This window comes from Neomonachus schauinslandi, chromosome 7 (genome assembly GCF_002201575.2).
Source record: "Neomonachus schauinslandi chromosome 7, ASM220157v2, whole genome shotgun sequence".
Classification (NCBI taxonomy): domain Eukaryota; kingdom Metazoa; phylum Chordata; class Mammalia; order Carnivora; family Phocidae; genus Neomonachus; species Neomonachus schauinslandi.
Window position 1 is genome coordinate 17,434,388 of NC_058409.1, and position 18,649 is coordinate 17,453,036.

The 18,649-nt window shown below is 42.4% G+C and overlaps 1 protein-coding gene across 1 annotated transcript in view; it reads right to left on the bottom strand.

Annotated features, from left to right (window-relative positions):
* The window catches only part of ZNF608 (zinc finger protein 608), a 106,241-nt gene extending 88,851 nt beyond the window's left edge, over window positions 1-17,390 (bottom strand). Inside the window, exon 1 of the mRNA XM_021701910.1 lies at window positions 16,422-17,390. Within this exon, the coding sequence (XP_021557585.1) occupies window positions 16,422-17,330 (909 nt within the window). The 5' untranslated portion in view covers window positions 17,331-17,390. The remainder of the gene's footprint in view (window positions 1-16,421) is intronic.
* Window positions 17,391-18,649: the final 1,259 nt, after the last annotated feature.

Below are 18,649 nucleotides of genomic sequence, written 5' to 3' on the forward strand. Positions count from 1 at the left end.
ACACACACACACACACACACACACACACACACACACACACACACACACACACACACACACACACACCGGCGCGCGCGGCCACGCCCCCGGGCCCGGGCGCTCCCATCTGCTGCAGGCATGAACAATAAACCGGCCTTTTCGAGCAAACCAGTGGTCCCGATAAGAGAGAAAACCTGCAGCCTGATAAACTGGAGCACGCAAAAAGTCGGCGGGCGAGAAGGTTTCTTTCTTTCTTTCTTTTTTTTTTCTTTAAAGTCGGGGGGGGGGGGACGGGAGGGGGGAAGAAAGCAAGCAGATTGTGGAGGATAATCCAGCAATGGAGTAATGGAAACAGCTGCTCGCTTTCTCCTTCAGTGTCTGGCATCTGCTGCGGCATCATGGAAAGGCTGGTGAAGGATTTGGGCAAGGAATGTAAATGGAGACAAGTGGCCAAATGGAGTTTGATGCGGAAAGGCTCGATTGCTGTTTTTTAAATCAGGTTGTTCCCTTTGGGGAGCAGAAGAAAACAATATTACTTAACTCGGATTCCACCTTCAAAGCAGTGTGAAGTTTTGGGAATGTGAATCGCTTTCCAATCAGTTACTGAAGATGGGAAACAGCATAAAGGGGGGAAAGCCCTTCGTTTGTCAAAGTGCTGGGCTCACTGGCCAGAGATCTCCACGGAAAAGTGAAACTGAAGTACTTTTCTATACTTAAAAAAAAAAAAAAATTGAACATATATTCTTCCATCAGCGCTGCTTGCTTCTAAACTGGCTCACGGGACAGTTTCTGTTTGTTGTGCCTATTTTCCCCTTGGTTGCAGAGATTCAGTTCTAACTTCATTTCCATCACAAAAGAATTGGCAAGGAACGAAAACACAGAAAACAGAACTGAAGGGCTGCTGTACTAGTCTTAAGCCTATAATAAAGCACAGATTTGATAGCATTATCCATGTACTGTGGTGAACCACACACAAATAAACAGTTCTCCATGAAGAATGAAAACCCAAAGCTTCAAGCCTTCCAATTCAAACATTACTGTTGCTTTTAACATGAGCCATCCATAAAAATCAGCCAAGGAGGTGACAGGAAATCCAAAAGTCATCTGGTCTGGCTTCGCACACTTTGCAAAACAAAAGTGAGGAGATGCTTTCCAACTCATCCTGATGATGTTCTAAGAGAAGAATGGGTCAAACTGTAAAATCTAGGCAGAGAAATAAATGGTATTTTTAGGCCAAGTGAATTCCAACATGCAGTGGGTGTAGCAACAAAAAAAAAGTACAGCACTCCAGAAAGGGGAAAGCTTGCTAACCTAACTAGGAAAAACTCACACACGACCTTTGAACCTTCAGTGACTAAAGGCGAAAGAATGACAAAAAGGTGTACCTAAAGGAACCAGAGGGCCAGATGTGCTTTTCCTAAGAAACCAAACCAGTTTTCTTTAATCAAAAGGACGACTGTGACTTCTAGAAGTTTATGAAAGTGTGAGCAATTGGAACTTTGTCGTCTGTTGCTAATTGAAGCATATAAAAGAGTCCATTTCTTAAAACATACTACAAACACTTTTTTTTTAATTCACTGCCACATGACAAAAACCAGAATCAAGTTGACTGGTGGAAGATCAGTGCAACCAAAGACCATGCTATTATTTCAAACTGTCAGGGGAAGGCAGTAAAATTGCTACCAGGTCTCCTTAAGTTACCGTTCAATAAAAAGAAGCCATCAGGGAAATAAGAGGAAAAGAAAACACATCAAAACCTTAAAAGTCCCTTTAAGTAAAATTATACGTCTGTGGCACCATGCCATCTGCTCTCTGGTTAACATAATAAGCCAATTCCACAACCTAAATATCTGCTTTCTAAAATCATTATATACAACACAAAATATAATCAATACATTTTGAAACTGTAAAAGCTGCATTCATATGGCATTATTGGAATAGGCCTACATGCCCTTGTAGGCACATTTTTCTTAACAGTGCTAGCTGACAATGAGGATTCCCAGGAGGCAAAAAAGCTCAGTGGTTGAGCTAGAATAGTCACAGTGAAGAATAATCAAACTGAGAAGGAGGGTGTAGGGATGAAAAGGAGAGCAGCTTTGAAAAATTAGCAGTCGTATTTATTCACTTCAAACTCATTTGTTCTAACCAAAACACCCTTCCCTTTGAGTTCTCTCTTACAGCTATAATACGAATTTTTAAATCTTCATTTAGCTTCACTGTGAAGGGAAAGCCTTCTGAATACCAAATGCGATCCAGGTACTTCAAGGCCCACTGACCTATCAAAACGTATTTGCTTTGTGATCACTTCAGTTCTTCAGGCGAAACCCATCACCTCCTTTAATTCACGACCAAAGGTATCTCTAACCAAAATTTAGCACATACGCAGAATTCAGCAAGAGCAGTAATGTGCCAACCTTACCCTCTTGAAGATCCTTTGAGTTCTCAAAAAAAAAACATTACAAACAGCCCAACTGCTGGCCAACAAGACTATGAACAGTTTAACAGCCTTCCGTTCAGTTGCAAAACCTTTGTTCCGATTGCCAAAAACCTTTAGTTTAAATTAAAAAGAACTTACAACAGACAGCAAGAAGGCACCTGGTGGAACTTCAGTGCAGACAGAGAACTGAGCATGGGAGGGGCCTGGGCACTGGGTGCCCCATTTATCCTGCAGCTGAGTGGAACATAAAATCAATGATGACACTTATTTTAAAAGAAATAAAGCCCATACCAATGAGATACTTCCAGTCTACTCCCAATCCAACATCTACTTATGCAATTATAACATACTGTTAAAAAAGAGACAACAGACCCAAAATGGAGTCACTTACGCCAAGCCCCACATCAGCAAAAAAACACTTAACCGCATCATCCAACTGCAGTTTTAGCCTCTTCCAGGAATGTAATCTTTAACTAGGTGATCTGGGATTACCTGATCGGCGCCAAGTGAGAAAATCTGTCTAGGAGACCCCTTCTGTCCCCCCACAGGAAGGCAACCCCGCCTGAAACCAGGCCCTGTGTTAATAATAAACTTCCTTCTCCTGCAACCTTTCTGCCTTTAAAAACCTTTCCTTTTCTATGGCTCTCCAGAGCTCCTTTCCATTTTCTAGACAGGATGCTGCCCGATTCACAAATCCTTCAATAAAGCCAATTTGATTTCGAAAGTTACTCTGTTGCGTTTTGCTGTTTCACAGATTCGGTGGCAGTAGCAGCATCGGAAGGAGACTTCCAAGGGCACTGGGGACGAGGAAGGAGAAAGGCAGGCGTGGTATCCGAGAAAACTTTTGAGTTGTATTTCTCACCATTTCCAAGGGGAGGGCTGTGAATGAGTTCCTCTCGGTTCTGAGGTCCACTCTCTTGGCATAGAGCTTTTGATCTAACTAGCTTCCACAATTCCTCATTTGACTGGAATCTCTCCCCAAATTCTCTCCCCAGTGCTCCCAGATTCCACGCCGGGTAACGCTTGTCGTTACTAGACTGAGTCCAACTTAAAAAAACAGACTGGGCCCAGGACTGGACTGGGTCCGATTTAAGCTGGACTTTGCCTGACTTAAGCTGTCCTAGGTCCAGTGCCAGGCCTTGGGTGAATAAAATTTTGTTTTAAGTCAAGGCTGTAGGGCGCCTGGGTGGCTCAGTTGGTTAAGCGACTGCCTTCGGCTCAGGTCATGATCCTGGAGTCCCTGGATCGAGTCCCGCATCGGGCTCCCTGCTCGGCAGGGAGCCTGCTTCTCCCTCTGACCCTCCCCCCTCTCATGTGCTCTCTGTCTCTCTCATTCTCTCTGTCTCAGATAAATAAATAAAAAAATCTTTAAAAAAAAAAAAAAGTAAAGGCTGTATTGTTCATGGGAATCTTGAAAGACCAAAAACACAAAAGAAACACAAAAAGCCACAAAACTGATGGCATGGATCAAGCACTTCAAAGCTGTTACAGCGCTCACCACCTAACTCAGAGACTTCCGTGTTAGGGTAAGTTGATGGAACAGGGTGAGATCAACACTAGGTCACCTGCCAACCTCAAGAAAATTTCCATGCAACAAGGTACAATGCAAAACACCACACGGTCTCCAACCCAGTGACACATCCCTCTTAGGTATCAGTTGGGCTCTAAGACAGCCAAAGACTTCTCAAAAAAAAAAAAAAAAAAACGACAAAAAACCCTCAAAACCCAAAGAATTATGTGCACCACCTTCTGGAATACCTACTCATTTGGTGTCTAAGAACTATGGTCCCACAAGCTATAGATCAATTTAAAAAAAAAAAAAAATGGCAAAACCTTACTGAGCTTGTTTTCTGTTCCTAAGAACTTGGCTAGGTAACTATAAGGTTTGGGGGCTCCAAAATATGGCCAGACACAAATGCGGGGTTGAACTCCATTTGTGGCTAGGGTCCTACCAAACTACTGACAACCCTCAGGGGACTTAAAATGACCATTATTGGAATGCTCCAATTAGATAAGATCATTGAAGAAGTGGGCTTAAAAAGCAAGTGTTCCCAAATCAAACAAACAGAATGGGTTATCTAGTTTAAGCCTCTGAAGTCCTCAAAATTCCAAAATAGCTAGGTTGAAAGATTCATTGCAAAGGGTCAATGAAAAATTAAAAGTACAAATGGTACCTAAAACAAAAAACTTGAAGCTTGGGGCACCTGGGTGGCTCAGTTGGTTAAGCTTCTGCCTTCGGCTCAGGTCATGATCCCAGGGTCCTGGGATCGAGCCCCACATCGGGCTCCCTGCTCGGCGGAGAGCCTGCTTCTCCCTCTCCCACCCCCTCTGCTTGTGTTCCCTCTCTCGCTGTGTCTCTGTCTGTCAAATAAATAATACCTTAAAAAAAAAAAAAACTTGAAGCCAGACATAACTCCCACTGCTCTCCTCCACCCTTTGAGTACTCAATCTATTGATCCTTTATTTAAATCCACTTTTCAGTCTGAAAAGACTAGTAAACAGTTTTAAAATAAGACCACCAAGGCTCCAGGTAATCCTGTTCAGCTATCTTTCACTTCTTGGCGAAAGGCCAAACTAAGGGCCATAGTTTCAAAATGTCCTAAACCCAAGGGGACAGCCTCAAAAGTTTCTGTAGATAATCTTCTAAGATTAATGAATTAATAAAAAGGCAGAAAACAGAATGATGTCATGACAATAGATGAACACTTTGAAAAGACTATGGAACATGACAGTAAACCAAATCTGCCAAATTGTCTTACAGACAACCTCTTATCTACTCTTGGAGGACACCGTATGGGCTCAGGAATTTTCTGGTTGTCTGCGGTGTTATTCCCTTTATAAGCCAAGGGGAAACAAATATTAGAAATAATGAAAAGCCATGCCAAATTCTGGTGCATGCTTTAAACCCGACTAGAAGCCTACAGACGGGATCCTGGAAAAACTAACAAAAGCCAGATAAGATGAAAATTCTTATCAGAGTCAGCTCCCCCAAATCTCTTTGGCACCCAGTAGAGAGAGGAGAATAAAATATCTTTTGCACCCTCTTTGGGGACACCTCTTGTGTCCACGGGGTTGTTCAAGATTGCCAGAAATATTTACTGTTTGTCCCAGGTGAAAACTGACAAAATATTTTATAGGATTTTTTTTTCAGTAGATGGCCAAATTGGATGCTATTATTCAGAGCCTGATAGGATGTTTTTAAGCCTTCTCCCCTAAACTAAAATAAAATTGTACCCAGAGGGAAAGAATAGCCTTCTAAAATCTTTGTGGAAGGATTCCTGAAACTCTCAAAAAATATAAAAACCCCAACTCTTTTTTCAAGTTCATGTGATCTAAAATAATCTTTTCTAACAAATAGATTGAGGTTGTTGGCTTAATTAACACAAGCATGTCTTCAGATTTATCAACACTGAATATCATGCAGATGTGCAAGTTTTCTTCTACCTGGGTTTACTAATCAAGTAAGTGCATGTTATCTCTACTACATCTGTGAACCAGAAAAATGACTTGGGATGATGACTGACTTTGTCTAATATCTAATGAAATTTTCATAGGTAATTGAATGTAATTGTTAAGAACAAATGATTTAAATAGATGCAAAGGAGATAACGTTTCTCTGTCAACTTCTCAGCAACCTGTCTCCAAACTTTTTTAGCTACTTGAAACAAACAAACAAAGTCAAGTTAAATGATAAATTAAGTCAAGGCCACTGAATAAGTATCTAGATCATCTCCAAACAAAACAAAACACGGACACATTAGTCAATGTAGGTTTATCCACTGCGGGCTTCTTTTAGAGAGGAACTAAAGATATTTGGCTCCAATAGTAAACATGCTTTGTGCCACAATGAATTTACTGTGAGGAAACATTTATTTCTAGAAATTCTGATAAGTATTTATAAACTTGCCAAGCCACAGAATGCTACGGTAACAGACAGTGCATGATTGTTTACTTCTTGATTTTCACAAGAAGGTAAAGTTTTTAAGGGCTAAAAATTCTAATGTATGTAACTGAAGCTACTAGAAACAATAAGGGAAACATCTCTGTATGCAAAGAAAGTAGGATGTGGTTAAAAAAAGGGGGGTGGGGGGCGCCTGGGTGGCTCAGTCCTTAAGCATCTGGTCTGCCTTCAGCTCGGGTCATGATCCCGGGGTCCTGGGATGGAGCTCCGCATCGGGCTTCCTGCCAGGCCGGGAGTCTGCTTCTCCCTCTCCCACTCCCCCTGCCTGTGTTCCCTCTCTAGTTGTCTCTGTCTCTCTGTCAAATAAACAAATAAAAAAAAAAAATCATAAAAAAAAAAGGTAGGAGGAATGGAGATGCATTTTGTTGATAGAAAAGTGCTTTTGTCCTAAAGCGAGGATGGCTATTTCAGGATGAAAAAGGAAAAACAGATGACAATATCTGAATGGAAAAAAGAAAGTTCGTGAAATAAAAAATTGGGGGAAAAGAATTTTATGCATGATCAAGCTGAATAAGATTAAAATTTGTTAGAAGGGTTTTACAAATAAGCTCTAATGTCAGTAGTATATTTATATAAAACTAAACCTTAATACTTCTTTCATCTGCTGAGTTTTCTTAGATAACTGGACTGTAAGATACTGTACAACTATAGAACTTTCTGTACTTGCCTGTGAAGTCTTTATTTTACTTATTTTTTAAGTGAGCTCTATGCCCAACGTGAGGCTTGAACTCCAGACCCTGAGATCAAGAGTCACATGATCTACTGACTGAGGCAGCCAGGCGCCCCTAACCTGTGAACTCTTTATCTGCCCCTGTGGTTAAAGAGATATTTAACCACATTGTTTCACAGTGATCTAAAATCTTATTTGACCAAGTATTTTAAAACCTTTGACATTTTTGACAAACTTCCCAAAATTAAATCCTAAATGAAGTCTTTTTGACTCAGAACTAACTTTGAGATTTTTCAGAGGGTCCCCACGATATCTGAAAAGATTTGTCTTCTCTCCTTGTGCTATGCTGAATTACATGGGAAGCATTGTCAAAAAATAATACTAACACTTCTTTTTTTCCCCTTCCCCCCGCCAACCAAAACCAAGACTTCTTTATGTTGTTATTTGTATAGGTATATAAGTGTTCCAGAAACTGTATAAAATTCCTAAAGTCCAATATGTCCTGGTATAATAATATTGTCATCATAATTCCAGGTATCATTTTAAAACGTGTGTGACAGAAATAACCAAATTTCCTTGTCAATTCCCTTATCATGAGCTCTCATCTGATCTTTAACAATGGACATTTTTTAAGTCTTTTCACTTTCAGACAGTTATTGTTTCACCCAGATGTTTTCGCAAACGTGTTCCTGCAAAGGTACGTCCTCTTCAAGGCTTCAAAATAAGGACTCTGGCAAACACAGGTTTCTGATAACTTTAAGATCATAAAAGTGAACCAGTTAAGAATTTTCAGAACTAATGGAAAATGTGGATTCAAGTAGAACAAAAATTAATAACATGGGACTGAATGAACTGAGGAGGAGGATTATAATTTTTATGACTTCTTCTGTGAAATATTGCTAGTTCTTCAATGTTATTTTTCCAGATTTGAGGAAACTTTTTCCCTTAAGCTATTTATGACTTACAATAATTTGGTGTAGTATACCAAAGATGAAACATTTCCTTTTTTTCTCTGATGTCTTCAGAATTTGGAAACTCTTGAGTATCCTTTTTATGCCAAAATAGTTATTTACATAAGCTCAATGAGAATCCATTCTCTTTGTAACAGGACACAACTGGAAACACTGGTAATATTACCAAGACTTTTACTGGAACTTTGTAATTGAGAGAAATGTGCATAGACTCAGGACCAGAGTGTTTTTTAAAAACTGAGGCTGACTTTATGGAGCCAATAAAGACCCTTGGAAAAACTGGCATGCTACCTTGCTTACAAGGTTCCAGCAAAGCAGGCTTAAAAAGAGCATTTTTGGTCAATCACTATTCTTGCTGCACTTATGCAAATAATCAGACCAAGTTTAAAGCAAACAAATTACTTTTACTGTGACTGTTTTGGTTACAAAATGGAAATAACTGTAGAGAGAAAAAAATATATTTGCATTTATCTCTATATTAGATTTATCTCTATATTAGATTCTAATCCTATTAATTGCCTTGAAGATTTTGTTATTTACCTGTAACTGGACTGGGCCCTGAATTCCTCTGGTTCCTTAAAATATCTGGCTACAACTCCAACTAGTGTTTCCAATTTTCTCCCAACCCTACTGATTTGGAATCACTAAGAACAAAGAGGTCCTGTCAGTATCCTCAGAAGGATATAGGAGGTTCCCCTCCCTACCTGGATGGCAGCCAAACCTCAGAGACTTGAACCTCGGTTACACAATGTATCTCATAGCTGAAGAAGTCTCCACCTGACAGGTCCTCTACTCCAGCTGGAAACCTCAAAATCCAATTGACTAGGAAGACAAGTAGCCAATATTGAGGTTCACTGCTTCTTTCTAAGATGTGGGACCAAGACTTCATACTTTAAACCTAAAATTTTCTTCTTCTCTTTCCTTCCTTTACTCTGGCACTGGCCGGAAAAGATAATACCATCATTCATATCTCCCAGGACACTGCAAAGGAGGGAAATCCACCTCCAAACAACTGTTGGACTTGCCACTATGCTCCTGCCTCAGTTTCTCTCCAACAAACTCAGCCCCTCCCCCATTTTATCCGACTCCCTAACCATAAGGGTCCGTTTCCATGTCTCTGGTTAATACCCCAAAACCCAGGGAACTCTGCACTCAGGGTGGCTGCAAAGAAAGGAATACAAGTCAAGAGTCACCAGAATAAAACCATCTCTATAGTCTAGAAACCTTTAAATTTTATTGGCCTCCGTGGTTGTACCAGGACACTTTCATGATTAAAATTAGCTCCCTTTGGCAGGTCTCGATCTCCAGGGTTAGGAATAAACATGAGGCTATGATCAGGAACCCATCCTTAACTCTTGAAAATAATACAGAACCCACTGCTAATGCAAAAGCTGCCCCCAAAACATCCGAGACTCTCTGGCCAAAGTTATTCTTGATAAGAGGACAGCCCTTGCTTATCTTTTAGCTGAACAAGGAGGTGTCTATGCTGTAACCAACGCCACCTGCTGCACCTGGATTAACGTTTCTCGGGAAGTTGAAACTCAGTTACTGAAGATCGCTGAGCAAGCCACTTAGCTTACAGAGTGACTCCTTTAGCAGAGTCTTTCTCTGACTTACTTGACTTTGATTGGTTTGGGTGTTGGGGAGCATGGCTTCAAATGCACTCCAGGCATTGGGAATTATCCTACTTATAATAATCATAGTCATCTCAGAAGCTTTAAAGGCACGTTCGCAACCACTATCCACCAAGCAAATGAGTTCCCTAAGACTGAAGCGGCAGAAAAGGAAGGAAGAAAATGACCAACTAAAAACTGGTGAGCCTGAGGTCATGACCTGTGAATCCCACTGGAAGGATCAAGAACTCGGAGAACTTCAGAGGGTTCGTGGGGAGTGGTGCTCATGCCTTAAAGTTTGATCACATCTCTCAGTTCAGCTCAGTCTGATCAAAGGGGGGAACTGTTAAAAACAAAAACAAACAAACAAACAAACAAAAAACAACTGGCCCAAAATGGAGTCACTTGTGCTAACCCCATGTCAGTAAACCAAGACTTAAAACTAATTGCAGTTTCAGCCTCTCCCAGGAATGTAGCCTTTAACCCGTCATTATGGGATTACCTGGTCAGCACTAGTCGGAAAACCAAAAGGTCCCTTCCGGCCTCCTTAGGAAGGTGCTCTGCTAATAAACTTCCTTCTCCAGCCCCCTTTCCACCTTTCAAAACCTTTCCTCTTTCCTACAGCTCTTCAGAGCTCCTTTCTACTGGCTAGATGAGATGCTGCTCCATTCATGAATCCTTGATTAAAGCCAATTTGATCTCCTAATTTACTCAGCTGAATTTCGCTGCTGAATAATCATCCACACACCTAAGAAACAAGAGTTACAGGGCACTAACGTGATCCATATTATTAGCCTCTAATGACGACCAATGTCATTCCTGAGGCAAAGTTTTCACCTGTTCTCTTCCCCTATCTCTAACCTTAACTGTACAGATTAAGAGAGTCTGATTTACTGGTCAACAATCCTAGGGAAGAAGGGTGCTTTCCACTGTGATATTGCTAGGGACTGCCCAGTATTTCCTTGGTTTCTGGCTTCCATGTTCTAGAACAATGCTCTACAAGTAACTTAGGAATAAACTGTTTAGTATTCAAGCAAAACCCTTGATGTTCAGATCACTGGCAAGTTCAGAGTGCTGGCAATCAAAACTATGTTGGGCTACAGTAATTACTATGAAAAACTTTTCAGCGCTTAATATTAAAGAATAGAATAACATGATCCTTCCACCTTTTCTACACCTCTAGAGTGTGTTCAACATGGCAATTATCTCCGTTCAAGAAGCAGAGTTTAAAATGCACTGAAACTCAATTATACCCATGACTTTTTAAACATATACTTCAAAAGGCAGGTTTCATCACATTCAAATCGCTGAACAAAATCTTTTACCCAACTTATAAAAAACAGATTTTATCCCTCTCCCACGAGACCCCTTCATGTATAAAAACTATTTCTTTTTAGCTCCTGGACCCACTTTATTTTTTGCTTCATTAAAACAGAGGGAGGACGGAGCCACGATGAAAGACAAAGAGAGATCCCATCTGATAAAGCCAGTTCCAAGGGCGGCTCTCCCAGACGCCCTGGGACGCCCAGCCTAGAACTGCCACCATTTAAAAAAAAACCAGATCACACACTTGTTAACAAAAAACACATTACTTTGCGACTTTTAAAAATGCAAAGGAACTAGGAGTAGTAGATTTATGATTTAAGTGCTTGTGGCTAAAATAGCTTTCCAATTATCAAGGGCCTCTTAGGAAGAGCAAGAATGCATTATGTGTTAATGACCACAACCAGGGGTCCCTTCTTGACTCTTTTGTCAGAACCCAAACAGATCTTCCCCGCAGCTTCACCATTAACATGTCTGTTTCCTGTCAGCCCACTCAGAGATACTGTCATTTATCTCAGGAGGCACAAGCCCAGTCATTAGCTTCTATAAAAGACCTCAAACAAAGGCCGGATACCGTTTCACCCAGGGCTCTCACTAAACCCAGAACCAAGCTTAGTGTCTAAAAAGTCAAGGACTCAAAAGTTACCACCGTGAAGAGAATATTTTCCTCATTATCAACCATCCTAGATGCAGCTCTGAAGGAGAGCGAGAGCTACGGAGAGTCAACACCAGTCCAACGTGCTATCACGTACAATTAGATTACCCGATAAACGCTGACCAGAGTTAGCCTGGGAGAGCCTTCAGGTACCGACTGAACAGTGTGATCTTTGAAGAACTGACCCCTCATTGTGATTGCCTGCAGGAACTGAATAACCATTATAAAGTGCTCAATGGCTGGGCTTCTGGAAATCTTTTAAAAGAAAAGTGGAACTGGTTAAAATAAATGTAGGAACATGTGTTTTCACAGTGTTGCTCATATTACTGCAATTTCAAGTTTCTATGAAGTACCAGGTGAACTTTTTTAAATTAAAAAAACATACACACGCACAGACACAGTCAAAATTGAAGCAAATCTCAGCCATTCAATCCTTGTTTTTCAAGCTGAAAACGAAGAACAGATGGTACTTTCCATGTTGTTTGAATCTGGTTATTGAACACCTCTGTGGTTAGGGAGACTTCTGCTTAGCACTTTCGGCATACATTTCATTTACTAACTATAAAACGCTGCTTAGGAAAAATAAGTCTTTATAACACTAATTAAAACCATCTTGCAGCCAAGCAATTTCACTTGAAGAGCATTCTTAACCTGGTGACATTTGGACAATGACTCCGCACCCCAATCCCTTTTTTTCCCCAGACTATTTGCAAAGTTATTAAAAGTTGTTAAACATTACTCATCTCCTTTTAGCATAATCTTGATCGTGTGTGTGTGTGTGTGTGTGTGTGTTTTGTTTTTGTTTTTTTTCATCTCTCCAGCACACCCGCTACGTTTCAAATACTATGCTCAGGACTCAGTGATATGCCTGGCCACACAAATCCTCCCAAGTTCTTGGGTTCTCACAGAAAACTTGCTCAGGGAAAAGATGGCCTCTGCATCCACCTCAAAAAGCCCTGTCACCCTCCCAGGCAACTTATTAAAAAGTAAGGAGCAGGATCAACGCTGATTGGGAGCCAGCCTCAGTTACCAACGTTTTTAACCGCTAAATCCCTTATGTAGCTTTCAAAACAGTTTGCTGTCCAACAACAATGGACTTTGTTCTTTAATTATAGCAAGTGACCTTTCTGCCCTTTTATTTCACAGTAGATAAACTGCACTCTCTAAGCAGAATTTGTAGGGGACACCAGATTGGGGGGGGCAGCGCGGAGGCAGGGGAGGCAGGCATATTGTCCACAAAACTCATTAATCAAAATATGTTCTTAAACGGCTCACACTCACTTAGAAAATGTGGCAGAATTCCCTAGTGAAGTGTAAAAGCCTTCTCCAAGAGAATAAAATAAAATGAATTATATCCCTTATAGACAGGTCCATTTGTAGACACCACCTTTAGTCTGTTAAGGCCTGGCTTAATGAAAGCAATATGATATCAGGGAAGTAATTCTCTTTCCTGAATATGTACTGAGTAGTCAGAACCCTGAGACCCAACTGTAAGCCCTCCTGCGCCTTTCATGTCTATTTAAGTATTAGGTGTTTTTAAGAATTCTCCTATGTCGTTGAGAATTTTCCGGCGATCAAATAAAACCATGTACCCTATTTAGCCCGGCCCAAGTGCCTGTGTCTGATAAGTCAAAACTGTAAGATATTAAGGAGAGCCTCCATACAGGCTATTATGCTTTAAAAAGAAAGGAGGGGGAAGGTGGAGAAGCAGGTTTTAACAACCCAAAGCCAACCCGTCAAATCTCCTTATTCATACATGTCACTGGTGCTTAACCACAAAATGGGCTACAGAAATACAGCTCAAACATCTTAGAATTATGGCATGTTTTGATTTTGTTCACGTATTAAGGGAGTGGCGACTTTTACAACATACTTGTGGTTTCCACATAAAGGAGTAGAACACTCATTGATTTAATTAGGTTTCATAAGGTCCAATTTATCATGTTTTACATGACTTTGTGTAGTGTAGAAACAGAATAAACAGACCAAAAATAGACATTTAAGCATGCTGTGAAAATTAACCGGTGACAGCAAGCCTTATGAATCTCCCGTGAAACCTCTCAACCAGGAAGAAAAAAAAAAAACCCAGAAGAAAAGCGCACACACAGCCACCCCACCTCCTTGGGTTTTCACATTTGGGCCCCTCATGAGCCACATCTGATTGCTGAAAATTAATCATCTTCACTTTTGAGACACTTACTCTTCACCCACCCAGAATATCAAGCAAGGCAGAAATTAAAACATTATACAAAACGTCAAAAAAAAACACCTCTCTCACAAGATGCCTCAGCGTGGAAATACTTTTGTCAGGTAAAGCGCGTCCTGCTTATACCTCCTTAAAAAAGGTAGCCTCCTCTCGTTAGGGAGCAGTCCCTAAATTGAGGTCTCATGTTCCCATCCATGCGTTAGTGGAATGAGAGTGACTTCCCGGGGGTGGCATGTGTGCAAGGGAGTGCCATCTTGGGGTGGCAAGGAGGCCAGGGGTGGGGGGGAGGGCGGAGGGGGAGGAGCGGGGAGAGGGTGGGGAGGGGAGCCTACGGAACAGCATTCCTGAGCCAGCACCCCCCTGCTTGACCGAGAACGGCCAACGCTGCAGGATTCAAGCCCCTCGGAGCCATCCCTGAAGGGCCCCTGTGCCAACACCAGTGGCCATGGTTGGCGGAGGGCGGTGGGCTGCATCTAAACGCGCTAAGCTCTCTCCTCCCCTCCTCCCCTCCTCCCCTCCTCCCCTCCTCCACCCCGGCCCGGCCCCATCACGACTTGTTTGCTCTTCATTTATGTAATTCGTATTATCACATTTATACTGCTCTGACTGAAGATGAGTTGCACGTATACGAATAATTTAATTCCTCCATTCTTTATCCAGTTTCCTCTGTGACTGGAAAGTGAAAAGAACACAAAAACTGGAGAACCAACACCACGCTCTAATCTCAGTTGCCATGACAGCAGCCTTTGAGATACAGAAATGTTCCGATTGCCAGCTAAACAAAATTGTTGAATGTGAACATTTGGCTGGAAGATTAAAAGGCTAAGGGGAATGCAAAAGGGCAGTACCTCCCACATTCCAGGCAGCAGTGAATCCAATCAAATGCTTCTGACTCCTTAACCACAGCCATTGTGAGCACTGGATTAGGGCAATTCATCTAGATAGTTAGAGCAGATTAGAAGTGCAATTTGAAGACTATTGGCAACAAAAGTAAATGCCCTACTGTACTAAGTAATAAGAAGATTTCAGAACGCCTTTTAGCAGAAATTGTGTGCAACTACACCAGGAAATACAAGAATCGAAACCTGGGATTTTTAAAAATGCATTTCAATTCGTCAGTGTAAAAAGCTGTCTGACCCAAGGTGTATGAATAAAAGAAGTGTCCGGAGGCTTTTGGTGATGTCGGCATCATCCGCACTTTAATGGACCCTCCACAACTCCTAAGACCAGAAAATCAGAACTTTCTTCCTGCGCTCCCACTTAAATCTTGAACCCACGAATGCAAAAATGGAAAGATCTGGAGAGAGAGCAGTGAATAACTGGCCACAGAAATAATCACCCAAAGCCGTCTGACAGTTCTGATCAAGTCAGACATTGGGGGGAAAAAAAATCGAATTATTTAATAAGCAGATTTCCAAACAACCATGCCATAAACCACAGGATATGAGTTTTATTTCTGCGAAGCACAACCCGCAGGATTAACCTAAAGGCTGATTTCATAAAAACATTACTCACACCCCCAGGTCACTCCCAAACTGCCCGGTGGACAGAGCCCCTTCTGTCCTGGGACACTATTCAACGCAGGACTGTCACCAGACCAGTAAGTCACAGGCCTCCAGCCCCAAACGGCACAGCCCCCAAGGTGCACTTTTTCAAAGGCAGTCTCTAACTAGACCTTAAGACAATGACAGCGATGGCAGGAAGGGTTCACGTTGCTTAAATCGAGGATCCCCCATTACCCAAATGCCACACAAGATTCTCATCCCCTCTAGCTGTTGCCCCATCTCAAGAATCCCCATCAGCCCATTCTCTCTCACTTTTCTTACCAACCTCTCCATTGCCTAGGCAAGCTAGAAATTCAAGTGATAACATCCTGAAATCTCCAGCTAAGAACCGGGTGAGGGAACCAGGGTAGAGAGTCCTAGAAACCACCGAAACCATTCCAGTCTTTCCACACAGTTAAGAAACCAATGACCCCAGGACGCCAAGGCTGGGTTTTAAATTCAGGACCTGTAAGAGGAACCCATCCAAGGAGGATACCCTTTGACAGAACTATTTGTTGGAGAAAGTCCCAAAAAAAGAAACAGGTTGAGGGAAGAGGATATATGAGAATCCTCGACCTAACCTCTTCCAGGGAGGGAACGTGCATCCTGCACCTAAGGACACATTACCAGAAATACTAGGGCGGGCATATTAAAACCTAAGACAGCTCTCCTTGGGCGAGAAACCAGGACATGAGTCAAGCGGGTACATGAGCAGGTCTGCTATTAAAAGCACACCACCACCGGCCGACTGGCCAGGAGCCCCTTGGAACACCCAGGCCCTCCCACCTGGGGACCCCAAACACTGAGCAGGGCCGCTGGCCGCCGCCACAGGAGAAGCAAGAGCCAAAAGCAGTGCACCCGAATCAGCTCAGCTCCCCCATTCCAAATTTCCACGGAAAGGATGCACACAACAGAAACCTCACAAAGAACCAGGAAGCACGAAGAAGAAGTGTGAGGCACACAGAGGCACACCCCCCCCCCTCCCGCTCCCAAACAACACACACCCACACAGATGCACACAAAGAGCAAAGTGGGAAATCTAGGAAGGCGACTTGATCCTACCTTCTCGGTTTTCAGTTTCTTGATTCGCCTGTGGCTCTCCTCCTCCTCCTCTTCCTTCTTTACCAACATAGAGTTTCCCATGAGCCCTGAATCCGGGGCACTTTTGCTAACTTCCCCAGCAGCCGCGACGCCGCCACTCCCAGTGCCCCCGCAGTGGAAGGGGCTCGCGCCACCTCCATTGCTCTTGGCCCCAAAGCCATAGAGGTGCCCCCCGGAAGGGGCCTGGCTGCCACTGCCATTCTGGTGGCCCTGAAGCAGGTCGTGCTTGTCCTTCCTGGATTTCCCCGCATCCTTATCCCGCTTGGCGCCTCGGCTGCTCTGGCTTTTACCTGGCTTCTCCTCTTTGCTTTTCCCACAGGAGGCCGCCCCCGCGGTGGCAGCGGAGGGCCCCGTGCCCGGACTGCCGCTGTTGGGGTTGCCGCCGCCGCCGCTGCCGCTCACACTTTGACCCAGCGCTGAATTCATGCCAGTGGCCTCTCCAGGGCGCCCTTGGACTTCCTGCCTCTTGCCAGTGCCGCTGATCTCGGGAATCCCATACAAGGCAGCCGAAGGCAGAGATTTATTAGCATCCTTAGAAGTTTTACTCCTTTTCACTTTTGATTTGCTGGTCTCTTTGTGTGAATTCCCCTGGGGAGCAGAGGGCTGAACAGAAGCAAATTTTAGGCCATCAGCTAAGGCGGCCGGAGCACTGGCCCCACTGGAGGCCAGACCTCCACAATCCTTCGAGTTGCAGCTGCTAGTGGTGGTGGTGGAATTATTCATCTCAAATTTCTGTCTGTCCTTCTCCAAATCAGCGTCCAAATCAATTATTAAATTTCCAACCCCGATTTCCCAATCATCACCACTGTCATAAGTATCAACCGTATTTGGATCCACACCTTTTCCTGCAGTAGAAATGTTCACTGACATCCTGAAGATGAGCTCTCTAGAATAAAAATCCGATGAACTTTCCTTTGGAGATGAGGGGACATTCGTTTAGCTCCGCTGGGCTTCCTCGTAAAAAAAAAAAAAAAAAAAAAAATCTTCTAATCTTCCTCTTCTTTTTCCTGCCCCAGGAATGTGTCCAGAGATTTTACACCCTTCAGTCCAGGTCCACCTTTTCCTGTGAAGGGGGGGGGGGGAAAAGTCGAATATTTCTTGTCTGGGTGTTACCAGAATAAAAAACGATTAATACTGGGGAGTCAGTAAGGGGTACAGGGAAGGATGGACAGCAAGGTGGCTCATATATTGTCTCCACAGTCGGGTTTAAAGGAAAATAACCAAACCCAAAAAACTTACCCACGACAGTAAGCATCTAAACAGTAGCTTTAAAAAAAAAAAAAAATTCCCTTTACCAACAGCACAAGGATAAGCACTTTTTTAAAGGCATTAAGATATCTTAAAGATCTGTGTCAAGTCCAGGAAGGTTAAAAAAAAAAGTTTAGGATTTTTTTTTTTCTCATACATGTGATATCTCAACCCCAGAAACACAGCCTAAACACTCAGACAAGAGGGAGGAACACAGCTTTAAACATCCCCAAACATGTCCTAGATCGTGCAGTTTCAAAGACCAGACCCTGGAAGTTCTCTGAGGCTAGTTTCAGAATGATGTTTCTAAATTTTCCTTATTTCTAATTTTATTACTTCTTTTTACAAAGCGTCTGGGCAATCTGTTTTTTGTTCCCAGTAAGGAACAGGAAAAACAACGAATAACTAACCCCCCCAAACACATACCCTCTCTTCCCCAACAGTTTATACCATTTTATTTTTGAAATACACACACAAATGTCTTTAAGAGCATTTTTCTATAAAAAAGACAGTGCTAAATAAAAGGCTGAATACCTGCCTTTTGAGGGGAAAAAAAAATTACATATAAACAATTCTACCATATTCCCAGGTCACAGACTTGCTCAATTTGTTAAATATGGTGCTACTGACTGGACGGGGAAACTGATTAAGACATGCACTTTAAGTAGTCTGCGCCAAGGTGGCCTCAATGACCGCAAATGAGTGTGTGTTTGACAAAGATCAGTTAAAACGGTTTTTAAAGGGATCAGCCCCTTTTAACAGTTGATTGTCGAGAAAAATAAATAAATACACACACACACACACACACACAGACATTGCTTACCTTTAATCCTTTATCATTTTTTAATTAGGCCAGCAAATCAAAATGCCTTTCCCACTCCACTCGGCAAACAAGCCTGTGCCTCATTTTACTTAAACACCAAATGATCAAGAAGGAAGAA